General features: G+C 56.5%; 2 protein-coding genes and 1 long non-coding RNA gene across 18 annotated transcripts in view; 1 reads left to right on the top strand and 2 right to left on the bottom strand.

Moving 5' to 3' along the window:
* The first annotated feature begins 124 nt into the window (after nt 1-124).
* On the top strand, nt 125-16,745 carry MAP4K1 (mitogen-activated protein kinase kinase kinase kinase 1). Of its 3 annotated transcripts, none has more exons than XM_045891451.2 (32): nt 125-286; nt 1,234-1,300; nt 1,471-1,528; nt 1,644-1,734; nt 2,674-2,738; nt 4,239-4,294; nt 4,384-4,431; nt 4,612-4,654; nt 4,751-4,823; nt 5,219-5,350; nt 5,746-5,808; nt 5,904-5,985; nt 6,425-6,541; nt 6,777-6,855; nt 7,394-7,452; nt 7,531-7,574; nt 7,655-7,699; nt 8,399-8,441; nt 8,890-9,052; nt 9,151-9,233; nt 9,565-9,649; nt 10,602-10,678; nt 10,768-10,828; nt 11,618-11,726; nt 11,811-11,869; nt 12,084-12,187; nt 12,786-12,960; nt 13,237-13,299; nt 13,504-13,593; nt 13,677-13,747; nt 14,420-14,475; nt 16,568-16,745. In XM_045891451.2, exons 3-32 carry the CDS (start codon nt 1,510-1,512, stop codon nt 16,635-16,637), a joined length of 2,325 nt encoding a protein of 774 aa, XP_045747407.1. In that variant the 5' UTR covers nt 125-286; nt 1,234-1,300; nt 1,471-1,509; the 3' UTR covers nt 16,638-16,745. The 3 variants fall into 3 exon arrangements, with proteins under 3 accessions (XP_045747407.1, XP_054367365.1, XP_045747405.1); XM_054511390.2 differs by lacking the exon at nt 125-286 and adding an exon at nt 448-611; XM_045891449.2 differs by lacking the exon at nt 125-286 and having other exon boundaries at nt 719-1,300.
* On the bottom strand, nt 8,458-12,956 carry LOC135362904 (uncharacterized). 3 transcript variants are annotated; one of them, XR_010408322.1, is made up of 3 exons: nt 12,836-12,956; nt 12,076-12,196; nt 8,458-8,612 (listed from the first exon to the last, which is right to left on the bottom strand). It is a non-coding gene; the product is annotated as an uncharacterized LOC135362904 (long non-coding RNA). The 3 variants fall into 3 exon arrangements; XR_010408323.1 differs by having other exon boundaries at nt 12,076-12,205; nt 12,836-12,945; XR_010408324.1 differs by having other exon boundaries at nt 12,076-12,214; nt 12,836-12,932.
* A 92-nt stretch (nt 16,746-16,837) lies between the features above and the next one.
* RYR1 (ryanodine receptor 1) overlaps nt 16,838-17,095 on the bottom strand; it is a 109,011-nt gene continuing 108,753 nt past the window's right edge. For all 12 annotated transcript variants that reach the window (XM_054511380.2, XM_054511388.1, XM_054511381.2 and 9 more), the window contains one exon: nt 16,838-17,073. In XM_054511380.2, coding sequence (XP_054367355.1) covers nt 16,978-17,073 — 96 coding nt within the window. In that variant the 3' untranslated portion in view covers nt 16,838-16,977. The remainder of the gene's footprint in view (nt 17,074-17,095) is intronic.

The following is a 17,095-nucleotide window of genomic DNA, read 5'->3' as shown; positions in this document are numbered from 1 at the left end:
CCGTTGGCGGCGGCTGCCACGTGACTTTCTTCCCGGCGGGCGAAGTTGGCGCGTGCGCATACGCTCCCCCCGAGCTGGACCAACAGCGTGAGAAAAGGCTTGATCTAGTCCAGTACGCAGGCGCCGTCTCGGGGCGAGGAGGCGGGGCGAAGCTTTTCCCGGGCCTCCCGCACCGCGTTCTAGCCCCCTGGGACGTGCGCGCGAACTCCGCAGCTGGGAGACGGCTCTCTACCGGTGCACGCGCGTTGTGTTGCGCGCGGTCGTGAACTAACAAAACTGTGCTGGGGTGCGCGCCGTATCCCTTAACTTGGGCCCTGGCCAGATTCCCGAGGGAAGTGCTCTTTGACGTCCCCCTGCCCCAGGCGTCGGCCTCTGCAGCAGGATCCCGAGCTCTGGGGTCCAGAACCTCGTCCCCACCCTCCGCCCCAACTCCAGCGGTAGGGACCCGTAAGGCTGTGGTGCTCTGCCCGGCAGGGGCGGGCTGGGCCGAAGGGCTCCTGGACCCTGCCGGCTGGCGCTCAGGCCCCTTTAGGCTCCAGTCTTGCGGGAGAAGGCGAGTGCCCTTCTGCACACTAGGCGTGAATGCACAAGCATGTGTCATATACGTGGAGGTATGTGCTCTGGGCGCGTCCACGTGTGTGCACACGGGTATCCAGGCACGTGTACGTCTACTGGTCTGCGCACAGTGGGTACATAGGTGGGCACCGCTCAGTGTATATGTGTACCCCAGGGAACAGGCATGTACAGTGCATGACCACTCCTCTGCTAGCCTACCATCTCCATCTCCGGATGGTGGCCAAACCCTCAAGCACTCCGCAGAGTTTCAACTGTGGTTTTTAGCCACCGCCCAGAAGGCGGGAGGGGGAGCCAGGGCACGCCCCCCCCCCCCCCCCATCACAAGATAGTTTGCATCTGGTTTACATTCAGCCCTAGGCCCTGGAGGCGGGGTGGGGGGTCCCCTGGGTCCCAAGACAAGCTGCCCCTCACAGGCTCTCAGGGCCCAGGGGACAGGGGGTGGAGCCCGCTGCACAGCCCTGTGCTGGGGCAGGAAGCGAGAGTGGGGAGGGGGGAGGCCACAGCCGGTGGAGGCAAGGCAAGGCGGGTGCAGGGCGCAGGACGTGTGGGGAGGGAGGGAGGTGTCACACTCGAGCCCTGAGGCCCTGCTGGCCCCTGGGCACAGGCCCAGCTCCAGCCCCCAGGGATGGACCTCGTGGACCCTGACATCTTTAACAGGGACCCCCGGGATCACTATGACCTGCTGCAGCGGCTGGGTGGAGGAACCTACGGAGAAGTCTTCAAGGTGAGGACACCCCTCCTTCTCCATCACCCTCAGACCAGCGAGCCTTTGGGATGAGGCCCAAGAAGGGAAGGGGATGAGAAAGGATCCCAGTCCTTGGCTTTGGCTCAGGGATGCTGAGGAGGAACTCAGGCGAATGGAGCCTGCCTGACTGCCAACTTCCCCTTTACAAGGCTCGAGACAAAGTGACGGGGGACCTGGTGGCAGTAAAGATGGTGAAGATGGAGCCTGGTGAGGACACAGGAGCGCCTTCCCCACACCCCTACCCCTCCTCTTGGGACACCGGGATCGCCTCCCCCATACTCCCTCCCCACAGCGGCCTTTTCTTTCCTGTTCCTCCTCACAGACGATGATGTTTCCACACTTCAGAAGGAAATCCTCATCTTGAAAACTTGCCGGCATGCCAACATCGTGGCCTACCACGGGAGTTACCTCTGGTGATGAGCCTCAAACCTGCCCTGGGACCATGCCCAGCCCCTAGCCCAGAACCCCCATTCCTGACCTCCAATCCTGGACCCCCATTTTAAACTGGGCCCCCCCAACTCGATCCCCAGTCTGAAGTCCCACTTTTCTGACCAGAGTGTTCTCTGCTGTAATCTGCAGTTCAGGACTCCCATTTCTGAGCAGGGAACCCCAAAAGCAATCCCTTCGTAGTAACCAAACCTGAAAGAAAGCAAGTCCCCTAAAACTAATCTTTTGTCATCCTGCCCTTCAGATCCCCCAGTTCCATTCTCTGCTCCTTTCATTCCCTAAATCCCCGGACCCCTAAATTAAAATCCCAGATGCCCCAGTAATGACCTCTGTCCCCCAGACCTGGCACCCTAGGCCCCTTTGTCCCCCCTGAACCTGACCAACTTGGGAGCTATCTGCCCTGTCTTCTGGGTTAGCGTAGATTAGCAGAGTTAGGAGTCCTCCTGGGTTAAGAGTCCAAAGACCTGGGTTTGAGTCCAGTTGACCCTGAACATAGGTTTGCTCTCTGAGCCTCAACTTCCCCACCTGTAAAATGGAAGTGGGATGATCTCACTCTGGTGGGCAAGGGGAGGTGGATGACAGCTATTACCTTAAAGTTCTTTTTTTTTTTTTTAAAGATTTTATTTATTTATTTGACAGAGAGATACACAGTGAGAGAGGGAACACAAGCAGGGGGAGTGGGAGAGGGAGAAGCAGGCCTCCCGCGGAGCAGGGAGCCCGATGTGGGGCTGGATCCCAGGACCCTGGGATCATGACCTGAGCCGAAGGCAGACGCCTAATGACTGAGCCACCCAGGCGCCCCATTACCTTAAAGTTCTTATTGAGCTGGAACAAGACAGAGAGTGAGCTGGGGGTGTCCCATAAGTGATGACTTATTCCTGCTGTTATTATTACTCGAATTGTAGGCTTCAGAAGTTCTGGATATGCATGGAATTCTGTGGGGCTGGTTCTCTCCAGGACATCTACCAAGGTGAGAGGAAGGGCAAGGGGGATCCAGGGAGCACCCCCTCCTCCACCCCTCCTATCTCTCTGTGGTTGTGTCTTCTGGGACCGTCTTTCTGGTCCACATTTCCTGCAAGGAGCCCCGCTCTGGGCCCAGGCCTGGCCTGGTCGGTGTTGGTGCTGGGAATACTGTGGTGACCGAGTGGGCCCTGGGCCCTTGCCTCCAGCACTTGATGGTCCAGCCCCGATCTCTCGGCATGCACTCATCCCCTCCCATTTTCCTCTCTCTGCATTTTCTCACCAACGTGTCCGTTCAGGTGTTCGAGTATTTCTGCACTTTTGGCCCATAGCCGGGTCCACGTTTTCACTGACTGAGTGAATGAATTCCTGACTCTCTCTCTCAGCCTGCTTCTCACTCTTTTTGAAAATTTGAGGATGGGGATGGGGTGGGCCTCTGATCACCTCTCAATTTCTCATGGTCACCTCTGTCTTCGGCCTCCTCTCTGTCTCTGTGAACCCCAAGATCTCAAATGTCAGACAAAGAAGAAATTCCAGATTAAGTCACCAGGGGGGAAACTAAGGCCCTTAGAGAGGAAGTGGCTCACCCAGCCGGTCTACCAGACCTGGTCTCTGACCCCTTCTCTCTGTCTGTTGTCTCCCTATCGTTCTCTCTCCACCTCTGTGTCTCTCTCTTTTTCAGTTTGTCTTTCTTCGTGCTTTTGGGTCTCAGTTTGAATCTGTTCCCGTTTCTCTGTCTTTCTGTTTCTCTCTCATTATCTGTGTGTGTGCGTTGGTGTCCGTGTCCCTCTGCCTTTCCTCATTTTGCAAACTCCCATCACCCCCTGCTCAGAACACTCCCATGGCTTCCATTTCCCTCTGAAGAGAAGCCCGAGCTCCCCAGGGTGACCCCCACCTGCACCCAAGCTGCCAGACTTCACCTCCTACCCCTTTTCTCTCCCACCCCCACTCTGCTCCACCCACTTTGCCCTTTTCCGAACCCACCAGGCCCTCTCCACCGCTGGGCCTTTGCACTAGCTCTTCTGTTCCCTTCCCAGCTGGACTGATCACATCTTCACCCTGACACTTTCTCAGAGTAGGCTAGACTTCACCGACCACCCTGTAAAATGTCATACCCCTTCCCACACATATTTCCTGTTGTTCTTTCTTGCTTTAGTTTTCTTCTTGCTGTTTATTAGCATCTCAGGCGCTATGCTGTAGTTATCTTGTTTACCGTCTGTTGCCCTGACTGGAATGTTCCCTCCACGAGGGCAGGGATCTGTCTTTTTGGTTCACAGCTGTCTCCCCAGTGCCCACCACAGTGCCTGGCACCCAGTGGACACAGAAATATCTGTTGAATGAATCTGTCTCCCTCTGGCCTCTGGTTCCCTGTGTTGGTCGCTGACTATCCCTCCATCTCTCCCTCCCACTTGTCCCATCTGTTCCTCCCTCCCCATGTGGGTGGGGGCCAGGTTCTCCCGGGGCCAGGTTTCCTGGTTCCCACCCAACGCTACTGGTGTGACCTTTGCAGTGACAGGCCCCCTGTCCGAGCTCCAGATTAGCTATGTCTGCAGGGAAGTGCTCCAGGTAAGGAGAGACCGGGTGGCCCTGGGTCAGGGCAGGGCCCTGCTCCAGCCCCTGGGCACTCACATCCCCCATGTCCACCCTTCTCCCAGGGACTTGCCTATCTGCACTCACAGAAGAAGATACACCGGGACATCAAGGTGGTCTAGGGGCAGAAAAGTGGCCTGGGTGGGGGGGTGGGGGGAGGCCAGGAGATGGAAGTGGTGTGTGGAGGACTCAGGGTGGTGTGGAGCTGTGGGGTTGGGAAGGGCCACGGGGTGGAGGCAGCATTGGGCTGGGGGGTGTCTATGACAGCCTCTAATTTCCCCCTCTCTCTCCAGGGAGCCAACATCCTCATCAATGACGCTGGGGAGGTCAAGCTGGGTGAGTGTGGTGGGTGGGGGTGGGGAGGGGACTGGCTGGGGGCCAAGGGAATAAGGCAGCCCGGGTCACCATGTCTCTCTCTCTCTCTGCCTCCAGCTGACTTTGGTATCTCGGCCCAGATTGGGGCCACGCTGGCTCGACGCCTCTCTTTCATTGGGACGCCCTACTGGTGAGGGATGCCTGGTGGGGGTGCAGTGGGGGGCGGTGGCCATCCCCACCTGGATCACTAGGAATCTCCTTCCTGGCTCCTTTCCCTGCCTCTACCTTTCCCTGTTGAACATTCTGCTTACTGTTTGGCTCTCTCTTGAGTTTCCCTTTTGCCTAGGTCTCTTTCTGTTGATGTTTCTTCTGATCGGTCTGTCTCTGCCTCTGTCTCGACCTCCCTGTGTCTGTCTTTATTCCGGTCTCTCTCTTCACCTTGCCGTTGCTCTCTGCATCTGGCTCTCTCGGTGCCCCATTCTCCTCTCTCCGTCTCCCTCCTGCCCCCCGCCCCCACGCCAAGGAGTCGCCCCCTTCCCCTCCTGGTGTCACCCCTGGCTCTCTGAGGGTCTCTGCCCCCCCCAGGATGGCTCCAGAAGTGGCGGCCGTGGCCCTGAAGGGGGGATACAACGAGCTGTGTGACATCTGGTCTCTGGGCATCACAGCCATCGAACTGGCCGAGCTGCAACCACCGCTGTTTGATGTGCACCCTCTCAGGTAGGCAGGCCTGACCAGTACCCCCCAGCCTTGACCCTGAGCACCGCCCCCCCACGCCTACAAGAGACACCCCTTCCTCAGCGCTCGCTCTGAGACCTCCCCAAGGATCCTCTCAACCCAGAAAGCCTTTTCTTCAGCTGTCCACAGCGGGGAACCCCCAGTGCAGGGGCTCCCTATCTGGAGGCCCCCATCTTAGTTGCTGTAGCTCTGTCACGTGACAGACAGAGTCTCCCGGAAGTGGCATCCCAGCGCATTGTAAAACCTAAACCCCATTCTGGTTCTGTCCCTTGTTTTGCTCTCTGCTGACCTCAGTGCTGTTGGGGACCTCTCGAGCCATGAGGTCTGACCCCCCCCATTGGGAGTCTGAACACCACGTTCTCTCCTTACTCTTCTAGAGTTCTCTTCCTCATGACAAAGAGTGGCTACCAGCCCCCCAGGCTAAAAGAAAAAGGCAAATGGTAGGACAGGGCGAGGGAGAGGGGAGCCAGGATTGAGGGTCTGATAGGAGAGCTTCTGGTCTCCTCACCCCAGAACTTGGCTTCTTCCTCCCAAGGTCGGCTGCCTTCCACAACTTTGTCAAAGTCACCCTCACTAAGAACCCCAAGAAACGACCCGGTGCCACCAAGATGCTCAGTGTAAACGTCCCCTCGCTTCCCTGAAGAGCCCTTCCCAAACTCTCACCCCCAGAATTCCCCAGGACCTCCCCAAGATCCTCCAAATTGTACCCCAAACTTTTTGCCAAGATACCCTGAGTTGTTAAAACTCACAAATTTCCCAGGGTCTCCAGACCCATTCCTGGGTTTACTCTGGAATTCCAGGGGAAGCCCGGTCCCCTCTAAGACACCTCTGGAATTCTCCATTTGCCCCTGCTGGGAATTCTAGATTCTTCTAATCCCTTCCAACCCCTTAAAATCCCCCAGTCTCAGTTCCCCAGGGTTCCCTGCCTTCTCCTTAGGTTGGCACCTTCCCCACTAGATTCCCTTAGACGGGTTCTCAGGCCCCTGTCCCAGCCTCTCCCCCACACCAGTGACCCCCTCCAGGGGATGTCCGCTGACCCCCTCCTCCCCTCTCTAGCATCAGCTGGTGTCCCAGCCCAGGCTAAATAGAGGCCTGATCCTGGATCTTCTTGACAAACTGAGGAATCCAGGGAAGGGGGTCCCTGTGGTCGAGATTGAAGATGAGGAGCCTGAGGTGAGGGCGCCCTGGCCCACAAAGTGATGGAAGCTCCCAGACTTTGCTCAGGCTGTACCCCCTGCCAGGAGCCCTTTCCTGCTGCCTCTCTTCAAAGGAAAAAGGGGAGGGGGGAGGCGGGGCTTGGCACGGCTGGGGGCACAGAGGGGTAGGGGAGAGCCCGAGGCTCCCAGCTGGGCCCACAGGGTGGGAGGGGTGCCAGAGGGCTGTGGCCCTGAGCTGCCCCTCTGCCCAGGTGCCCCCTGCTGTCCCCCGGCGGATCCGGTCCACCCACCGATCCAGCTCCCTAGGGATCCCAGATGCCGACTGCTGTCGTGAGTAGAGAATCCTTAAGCTTGGGGATCCCTGACCCTATAATAGATTCAAGACCCACTCCACACACACACCCCACCCCCGTGATTCTGCCAGAGACCCTCAGAACCATCTGATCTCATGATCGACCCTCAGAGACCCTCGTCACTATCTGGCCCTGCAAGAGACTCCAGAAAACCTCATCACCGCCTGACCTACAAAATGAATAGAGAGACCCCCCCACTTCTCTGACCTGCAAACAGACCCCATGAGACTTCCCATAACACCAGGACCCCCAAAGAGACCTCCAAAATCTCTGTCACATCCCAATACCCAAATGGACCGTGAAAACAAACGCTCTATAACTTTGAGCCCCCACCTCCCTGGTCCCAAACCTTGACCCCGGCCCCCCAAGTGAGACCCTGGAAACCAAGACCCTTCCCCCTACGGGACAGCTCTAGTCCTTAGATCTTGACCCTGAACCCTCCCCGTTCAAATTCTCCTCTTTTCCCAGACCCATCTTCTCAGCTCACTGTGTTACTGTTCCCCCCAACCTTCCAGGGCGGCACATGGAGTTCCGGAAGCTCAGAGCGATGGAGTCCAGACCCATACCCCACACGGTGAGAGGCCTCCCCCTGCTCTAGCCCCAGACGCCCTCCCCTCCCCCTAGGCACCGCTGACCCTTTACCATCCCACAGGCCCACTTACAGCCCCCTGGAGACTTCAGGAGCAGCAGTCCTAGGTCAGGGACCTTCAGCGTGGAGGGGAGGGGGCTGGGACATGTGGGGGAACCGCCTGAGGGTCATGCCTGTCACTTCTCAGGAGGCAGCTGTCAGAGTCTGACGATGACTATGACGACGTGGACATGTAAGAGAGCCGTGGCCCCCAGCCCCACCGGCCCTCACCCACCCTGCCTTCCTATGACCGCCATCTCCCTTCCATCCCAACCCCAACCTCAGCCCCTACTTGCCTTCCTCCACTCATCCCGGACCCTGACTAGACCCCGGCACCCCCACTTTCCTTCCCCCCCACAAAGCCAACCCCCAGCTCCACCCAGACCCCCCACCTCATCCCCGCCCCCAGCTCCCAGATATTGCTCAGACCCCCAGTCTTCCACTGCAGCCCAAACCCTCAGAACCCAGCCTTCATCTGCATCTTCCCCCCTGGGAACTTGCCCCACACCACACCCTTGGCCCAAGACCCCATGTCAGCCCCAACAGTCAGCCCAGACCCCAGGCCTGTGTCCGCCTCACGCCCCCACCCATCCCTTCTGCACATCTGGCTGCCGTGCCCAGCCCCAAGCGAGAACCTGCGCCCCCGGAGCTCGGATGATCTGCGTCACTAGGTGACTGGAGATTCAGGCTGGATGCATCGTCCACACTCGATATCCAGCATCGCTGTTGCCAGGATCATCATGGCTCCGAGGGCTTTAATCCTCAGCTCCATCCCAGACCCAGTCACCCCTGGCCCTCTTGACCTCAGACCTCCAGTCCCAAACCACCCCATCTGCCCCGAGTCCTTGTTACCGATACCCCCCCGCCTACTCACCCCATCTTTGTGTTCCAGCCCCACCCCTGCAGAGGACACACCTCCTCCACTCCCTCCCAAGGTAAGTAAGGCCCTGGGCCCGCTGGAGCTGGGGGCCGGGGGCCAGGAGGCCAGGTCCCTTAGACGCTGGGATACCGGGCACTCTAAGGCTGAAGTGTGGGACACCGGGTCCCTTGAAGTCTGGGAGACGGGATGATGAGCACTTTGGGATCTGGAAGCAGCATCCTTGAACCTAGGGTGGGATTCAAAGTATTTAGCCAGATGGGCACTGGTCCCGGGAACCCCCAGCACGAAGCGCTCTGGCATTAACCCTTTAGTTGCTGGAGTGCGTTGATGATGGGTGGGGGGTGGGAGGTCAGGGTTAATGCTGGGGTGGTAGTAGGACACTGTGAGGAGGGTCAGAGCCATAACCAACGTCAGTTCTGGTAGAGGCAGGGCTGGGATTGCAGGGTGCCCTCTCTCTGAGATCATCTAATGTACTTTCCCACACTCCTCCTCTGTCTCCATAGCCCAAGTTCCGTTCTCCATCAGATGAGGGGCCTGGGGGCACTGGGGATGAGGGACAGCTGAGCCCGGGGGTGCTGGTCCGGTGTGCCAGTGGGCCTCCCCCCCGAACCCCCCACCTCGGGCCTCCCCCGGCCACCCGCAGCCCCCACCTAACTGCCCATTCAGGTAATGGGGCAGGCTGGGGCAGGAGGTGGGTGGGGGTGTGGGTTGGGCAGGGGAGGGGGGGCCTTTGGGGGCTGATTTTTCCCCCCACCCTGTCTCAGAACCCTCACTCTGGAACCCAACCCCCCGGGAGCCTGATCAGCCCCCATTGTTACCCCCCAAGAAGGACAAGATGAAGAGAAAGGTGAGCCCGGCCGTGCTCCCCAGATGGGGCTGGCATGCCTGGGGGTGGGATGGATAGAGTGATGATGATGAGAGGTGACATTTGGTGACCCATGCCTCTGGGCCGGAGGCTGAGCTCATGTCTTTGTGTGGTATCAGCCTTCACAGATGCTGGTAGAAATCACAGAGATAGGCATTATCCCCCATTTCACAGATGGGGAAACAGAGGCAGGGAGGTGATAAACCTTTGAGGAGGCAGAGTGCTGGCACTCTTGGGTCTTAACCACTGCACCTTCCTGTCCCCTCCTTCCTTCTGCTGGATCCGCTGCTCTGCCCCCCCGTGGCCTGCCTAGGGATGTGCCCTTCTCGTGAAGTTGTTCAATGGCTGCCCCCTCCGGATCCACAGCACAGCTGCCTGGACACACCCCTCCACCAAGGGTGGGCCCTCAGCGTGTCTCAGAGAGCAGGGCGGGGTGGGGAGGGGCCCTAATGCAGGTACAGAGGTGGGAACGGGGGAGGGGCAGAGCTGAGGCAGGACCAGAGCCCAGGGTTACAGTTGGGGTTTGGGGATCAAAGATGGGTAGAGTGAAGATGGATTTGAGGGGAAGAACTAGGAAAATAAGAGTTTGGGGGCCAGGAATGTCAGATATAACAGAAAAGTCCGCGTTTGGCATAGATGGGGGACAGTTGGACCCCATTAACCTCAGAATTTTGGGGTTTGGGAGTTTTGGGGATGGGAATGCGGAAGGGGAAGAGTTTGGGGATGAAAGATGTAGAGACAAGGTCAGTGGGGGGTAAATGTTAAAGAAACAGCATTAGGGGCGCCTGGCTGGCTCCCTCGGTGGAGCGTGTGACCCTTGATCTCAGGGTTGTAAATTCGAGCCCCATGTTGGGTGTAGAGATTACTCAAAAATAAAATCTTAAAAAAATTACTAAAACTTATTTAAAAAAAAAAACAGCATTAGAATTTGAGGGGGACACACTGGACAGAAAAGCCACATTTCAGAGGTCCTGAGTTTGAGGATCAGTGTTGAAACAAGATTAGCATTTGGGGACCAGAACTGGGAAGACAGAAGGACAGAACTTAGAAGGCTATTTGGGGAAGCATGGACTAATGTTGGGGTCAAGAGTGAGGGGGCGGGGTCAGGTTTGCAGGATTTGTGGGCCCAAGCATGAGGGTAGGTGAGAATGAGATCAGCTCAGGGGACTGGGTTAGGGTTTGAGTTCACATTTGGGGAAACAGAGGCTGGGAGAGTCAGTATGGGAGTAAGAGAGAATGGAGGGTCAGGGCTGGGGGACAGACTACCAGTGTTTGGGGTCAGACATGTGGGGGTCTGGGAGGCCCAACAGGATGATGTAGGTCCCAGTGTCCTTGTGTCTGTCCCCACAGACCAGCACCTGCTTCTGGGGGCAGAGGAAGGCATTTTCATCTTGAACCGGAATGATCAGGAGGCTACGCTGGAGATGGTGAGCACAGGGCCTGAGGGCCAAGGGCAGGGGGATGGAGTTGGGGGTTGCTGGGGTCTTATAGGAGCCATCTCCCCCGTTCTCTGCAGCTCTTTCCCAGCCGGACTACCTGGGTATACTCCATCAACAATGTCCTCATGTCTCTCTCAGGTCTGGCTGTGGGTTGGGTGGGAGGAGGGGGTTCAGAAGTTAAGGGGTTGAGAGTCAGGGGGTTGGGAGGTAGACGGGCACAGCTGGAAAAAAACAAAACCAAACAAACGTACGCTCCCTCTTCACAGAGCCTGCAGTTAAAATCCCAGCCACTTTTTCACTGGGGAACTTGCTCCTTGAGCCTCAGTTTCCCTATCTGTAAAATGGGGTTCACAATAGTCCCACCTCCAGTCAGTTTTGAGGTGAGGTCTCCAGGAAGTCTTTACATTTCCTTGATGTTTAGATGCCGATCAGAACTTATTCCATGCTTTACTAAAATAGAGTGAGCGAGGGGTTATAGTTTACAATTTTGTGTTATTGTTTTATAAACATTTTGGGTGAAAGAATTTCTAATCTATGGGGAAAGGCCAAGCCAAATAGGCCGCATGAGTTAGTTAATAATCACATCTGTGACGACATGCTTTGGGAGAATTTCTAGATCTCTTCAACTTAATAATGTGTGTAACTTCCTCTGAATGGTGCAGTGTCCATAGGTTCTCCTGTCGCTGCAAGTGCAGGAGGATGGGGAACATAGTTATCTTACTCCTTGTTCACCAGAGCCCAGCACAGTGCCTGGCCCACAGTGGACACTTAAAATATGTCGAGTGAAAAAGGCATAAATAAAAGTGCTTGAGACTTGGAGCCTTGGGAGTTTCAAAGGGATGGGGCCAAGTGAAGGGACAGAGAAAGGTGGGAGTGTCTGGTGTCCTATAACTGCCTGCTTCCCCCCTACACACACACACACTGCAGGAAAGACCCCCCACCTGTATTCTCATAGCATCCTGGGCCTGCTGGAACGGAAGGAGACCAGAGCGGGAAGCCCCATCGCTCACATTAGCCCCCACCGGCTACTGGCAAGGTACCAGCTCCCAGTGGCACCGCGGACCCCTGGGATGCCCCCTTCCTGCTGTCCCTCCGCATTTATGCCTGCTTTCTTCTGCAGGAAGAACATGGTCTCCACCAAGATTCAGGACACCAAAGGGTGCCGAGCTTGCTGCGTGGGTGAGAGAGAATCCCAACTGGGCGGACCTGAAGGGGGGTGTGGGGCTGGGCCAGACGCGGGGCTTGGGCTGCATCTACCCGAGAGGGTTGCAGTTAAGGCAGGCTGTCCAGAGTCCGGGGAAATATGTGCGCCCTTTCGGCGGGGGGGGGGGGGGGGGGGGACGGGGATGGGGAGAGAGGATTGACCCTAACCCATCCCTACCCACCTCTACAGCGGAGGGTGCGAGCTCGGGGGGCCCGTTCCTGTGCGGGGCATTGGAGACGTCCGTGGTCCTGCTTCAGTGGTACCAGCCCATGAACAAGTTCCTGCTGGTCCGGGTAGGGGGCCTGCAGAGGCTGGGGTCTCTGTGAGGTTCAATGGCTAGGGCCTTCCACTCGTTCTGCTTCTGCCGAGAGCTTGGTGAAGCCCCGCTTCCACCCGAGGCCCCGCCCACCTGCGGTAGGCGCCCGAGGCTCCCCCTCCGGAGGGCTTCCTGGTCCTTAAGCTCCGCCTCTCACCCAGCCTAATTATTTTTCAGGCCCTATGTCCCATCCCCCCGGGTCTCCAGGAGACCCCACTCAGATCCTTTGAGTCTAAGGAGACTTGGCTGCCTTTGAGGTTACGCCCCTCCGGGGGCCCTGCCTTTCTGTCATGAAGGCGGCACGACCCGAACAGAAGCCGCGCCAACTCTAAGGCCACATCTGTCCATTTCTAAGGAGGCATCACCTCATTCCTCTGGGCTCTCACCCCATGAAGTTTCTAGACGGCATCCCTCCGAACCGAGGGCCCGGGAGATACTTGCGAAGCCCCCTGCGGGTTCTCCTCCCAGGCCCCGCCCCCCGGGCCCCGCCCCCGGGCCCCGCCCTCCCAGGCCCCGCCCTCCCAGGCCCCGCCCCACGCCTCCTCTGAGCCCGCCCCTCCCTGTGCGGCCCGCAGCAGGTGCTGTTCCCGCTACCGACGCCCCTTCCAGTGTTCGCGCTACTCACCGGGCCAGGCTCCGAGCTGCCCGCCGTCTGCATCGGCGTGAGTCCGGGGCAGCCGGCGAAGTCGGTGCTCTTCCACACCGTGCGCTTCGGCGCGCTCTCCTGCTGGCTGGGCGAGATGAGCACAGGTGAGGGCGGGCGGGCTCGCTGGGGGCGGGGCTGCTGGCAGGGGCGGGGCGGCGGGGCGGGGCGGGGCTTTAGCCCTGAGGTGCGATTGGGAAAGGGGTTGAGCCTGGGGCGAGGGGAAGAAAGGTGGATGCAGGTACGACCGGGGAGACTGAGGACCCGGCCGGCCGTGGTGATGGGCGGGGCTTAGCCTGCCGGCTTGGGAATGGAGAGGGTGCCCGGCGGAGGAAGGCAGAACCCGGCCGAATTGGTGTTTGAAACCTCCTCCTGTCAAATAGAGCACAGGGGACCGGTCCAGGTGACCCAAGTAGAGGAAGACAAGGTGATGGTGTTGATGGACGGTAAGGACCCTCCTCCCTCTCTTTCCTCCACTGTTCCTGGATCTCCGCCTCGCAGACCCTGTGCTTCTCAGAAATGCTGAACCCCTACAGGCCTTGCCTGCCTCCTGCTTTGCTTCTCAATGAATTTATTGTCCAGTCCCTCAGCAGTCCCGCCTCGCTCTTTAAGAGCCTCGCTCTTAAAACCCTCTCTCTACCCTCTTCTAGGGTCCCTGAAGCTGGTGACCCCGGAGGGAGCCCCAGTCCGGGGGCTTCGAGCTCCGGAGATCCCCATGACTGAGGCGGTGGAAGCCGTGGGTAGGTGCAGGGATGGGAGGGCCCCCGGCTCGGAGTGGAGGCTCGGTGATACCCAAGGGTGACGGGCACTGCTTTCCTCCCAGCTATGGTCGGGGGTCGGCTGCAGGCCTTTTGGAAGCATGGAGTGCAGGTGTGGGCTCCAGGCTCAGACCAGGTAAGCGTCTCCGGCTGAACGCCCGCAACCCCGCCCCTCCCCCGTGGGTCTCCCAGTTCCTCAGATGGCCCCGGAGGACTGAGTCAGGGTGTGGAGCCCTGACGAGAAGCTTCCCCCGTCTCAGGGCAGACAGGTACTCTTCTATACCCCAGGGTCTCTTGGGTCCAGAGCTCATTCCAGGCCACTGGGCGATCTTATGTAAGAGATTCTGCTTCCCTCTGAGCCTCAGCCTGCAGCTATAAAATGGGGGTCACTAGAGAAATATGTGGGTGGTTAAGAGCATGAACAGACTGCCTGGGTTGGAATCCGGCTGACTGACCTTAAGCAAATGACTTCACCTTCCCGTGCCGTACTTTCCTCAGCTGGAAAATGGAGCGATAAATGGTCCTTAGCTCATAAAACACTATGTGTCAGATGTTGCCCCTCTATGTTTGTATTTTATTTAATCTCCTCGATCACCCATCAAGAAGGTCCTATGATTTCACGGGTTAGTAATCTGAGGCACAGAGAGGTAAAGTAACTTGGTTGGGTCACACAGCTGGTGAATGGTGTTAGCAAGAATGATTAGTTCCGGACCTCAGACTAGAAGTTCAGAGACACCCCCCCCCCCCGTTATCTTTAAGGGAGAGGGGAAGAATCTTCTAGATACTGACACACACACCTTTTCCCCAGCTGTTGCAGGAGCTGAGAGACCCCACCCTCACCTTCCGTCTGCTTGGCTCCCCCAGGTATGTACGCGGGGAAGGGGACACAGAACCTGGGAGGGGGGCTTCTGATGTGGAGAGGGGTCTTGAGATGTCTCCAGCCACCTCTATGTTTGGCCTGGACGTTCTCTCTCCTGCTCTCCCTGCTTCTATCTCTGCCCCTTGTAGTCCATTCCCCACACGGGAGCCAAGGGGACATTTTTGGTTTTTAATTTTTATTTTCACTGTTTATTTTGGCATAACTTTAGGCTCAGAGAGAAGTTGCAAAAATAAATTTAAAAATTAATCTTAAATTCTTGTATCCCTTCATTCATCCAGGTTCCCCGGATGTTAAGTTTTTTGGTTGTTTTTTGGGGTTTTTTGTGTGTTTTGTTTTTACCACGTTTGTATATGTACATAATTGTTTCTATTTGGGTGTGAATTGTTTCCTAAATCAAAGCAAAGACCTACTCCTGCAGACCCCAGTGCAGCTGCCAAAATCAAGGAAATAGCACAACACTACCTTCTAACCCACACACCCATTCAAGTCTCACCAGTTGGCCCAATGATACTTTTTTTTTTTAAAGATTTTATTTATTTGAGAGTGAGTGAACGAGAGAGCACGAGCAGGGTGAGGACCAGAGGGAGAAGCAGACTCCCCGCCGAGTGGGGAGCCCGACGGTGGGGCTCGATCCCGAGACTCAGGGATCATGACCTGAGCCACCCAGGCGCCCCCCGATGATACTCTTTATAACCAAAAAATAATACTTTTTTTTTTCTGGCCCAGGATGATGAGGAGTGCATGTAGGAGTCAGGTTTCTTTTGTCTTTAGCCTGGGACAATTCTTCAGGCTTTCTTTGTTTTTCAGGACCTTGATACTTTTGAAGAGTACAGGAAGGTTGTTTTCCAGAATGTCCTTCAGTTGGGTTTGAGGTTTCCAGGTTAAACATTTTGAGCAGGAATACCACCGAAGTGATGGCATGTCCTTCTCCGTGCCTATCAGGAGGCACGTGTCACTTTGTCCCATTTCGGGTGATGTTATCTTTGAGCATTTGGGTAGGGTGGAGTCAGCCCAGTTTCTCTGCTCTAAAGTTACTTTTTGTATTATTAAGTATCTTTTGGGGGTGATTTGTTGAGTGTAAATAGACTGTTTCTCATCAGACTTTCACCCACTGGTTTTAGCATCTATTGATGATTTCTGCGTGAATATATTATGAGGATAGTTACTAAATGGTTTCTGCCCTTAGTTGGCGTGCCGCTGTGGGGGGGATCTGTCCCTTCTCTGCCGTGTGTGTGTGTGTGTGTGTGTGTGTATTTCAGCACAGCCTCATGGATTTCCATTTTACTCTTGGGGGTTATTACTATAATTTTAATTTGAGGCATAAGAACTCCCACATTTAACCAGTGAGAGCCCCTTCAAGCATCTCTCATGACCTTTTGACATGCCAGAGAGGCCTTTTAAAATCTAAGTCCCATTGCGTCACTCCCCCCTCCCCCATTTAAAACCCCCGTGGCCTCAAGATAAATACCCAGTCCTGGCCACAGCCCACAAGACTTTTTGACTTCTGCAGCCAAGTCCCAAGCTCTCTCCCACCTCAAGGCCTTTGCCCAGGCTGTTCTCTGCCCAGAACACCCTTCCCTGACCTTTCACCAAGTTCCCTCCTGAGCCTTTTTGGGGCTTCATCTATTTTTTTTTTTTTTTTAAGATTCTATTTATTTATTTGAGAGAGAAAGAGCAGTGGGGAGGGGCAGAGGGAGAAAGAGAGAGAGAAGCAGGCTCCCCGCTGAACAGGAAGCCCGATGCGGGGCTCGATTCCAGGACCCGGAGATCATGACTGGATCTGAAGGAAGATGCTTAACTGACTGAGCCACCCAGGCGTCCCCTCCACCATCTATTCTTTGGGCCACCTTGGCCGACCCTTTGGGATAGGTTTCAATGCTGTTTTGCACTCCTGTAATTCACTGACTTCTGCTGGTCTCCCGTTCTAGATTGGTCTCCCGTCCTCGAGGGCAGAGACCATGTCTGCTCATTGCTGCGATGGCCCAGTACTGTGCTGGAACAGTCTCTAGTAACTCCTTTGTGAATGAATGCATGAACAAATGAATGAATGAACTGACTTCTCTCCTCCTTCCCTAGGCCTGTGGTGGTGGAGACACGCCCAGCAGATGATCCTACTGCCCCCAGCAACCTCTACATCCAGGAATGAGTCCCTAGGGGGGGTGTTGGGAACCAGTCCCTGCACCCCTATCCCCAGCGGACACACATTAGTGGTCATGACATGCACTTGTCTCCCAATAAACATGACTCCAGCCTCTGCTGTCATCTTGTTCTTCCGAAGGGGAGAGGGGAGGGCAGAATTCCTGGATGCCCCCCCCTCCCAAATGTCAAGAACCCAACACAGTGATGTCAGGGGAATAGCACAGACTTTATTTCTCCGGTACATGGTCACCTGTCCCCCAGCTGCCTTTGGGGAAGGGCTTTGGGGCTAAGGGACTTGTGAGAATAAGGCACTTGAGGTGGGGGTGAAGGGCCAGCTGGGGCGTGTCTCAGCTAAGCTGGTCCTCGTACTGCTTGCGGAAACAATCACCAGCTGGGAAGAAATCCCAACATCTCTCCTGGTACATCTTCCAGACATAAGACTCCTAGGGTTGGGGCACGGGGAAG

The sequence above is a fragment of the Mirounga angustirostris genome, unplaced genomic scaffold (assembly GCF_029215605.1).
Source record: "Mirounga angustirostris isolate CCGP_5_RB_7025 unplaced genomic scaffold, mMirAng1.0.hap1 SCAF_16, whole genome shotgun sequence".
Lineage (NCBI taxonomy): Eukaryota > Metazoa > Chordata > Mammalia > Carnivora > Phocidae > Mirounga > Mirounga angustirostris.
The sequence above is the reverse complement of the archived record's forward strand: the minus strand, read 5'-3'. Positions and strand labels throughout refer to the sequence as shown.

Excerpts from the sequence above, each read along its gene's own strand:
- MAP4K1 (XM_045891449.2), top strand. The coding sequence starts at position 1,202 with ATGGACCTCGTGGACCCTGACATCTTTAACAGGGACCCCCGGGATCAC. Across the intron at positions 5,986-6,424 it reads GTGCCACCAAGATGCTCAGT|CATCAGCTGGTGTCCCAGCC; the intron begins GTAAACGTCCCC and ends TCCCCTCTCTAG. Across the intron at positions 10,829-11,617 it reads TGTCCTCATGTCTCTCTCAG|GAAAGACCCCCCACCTGTAT; the intron begins GTCTGGCTGTGG and ends CACACACTGCAG.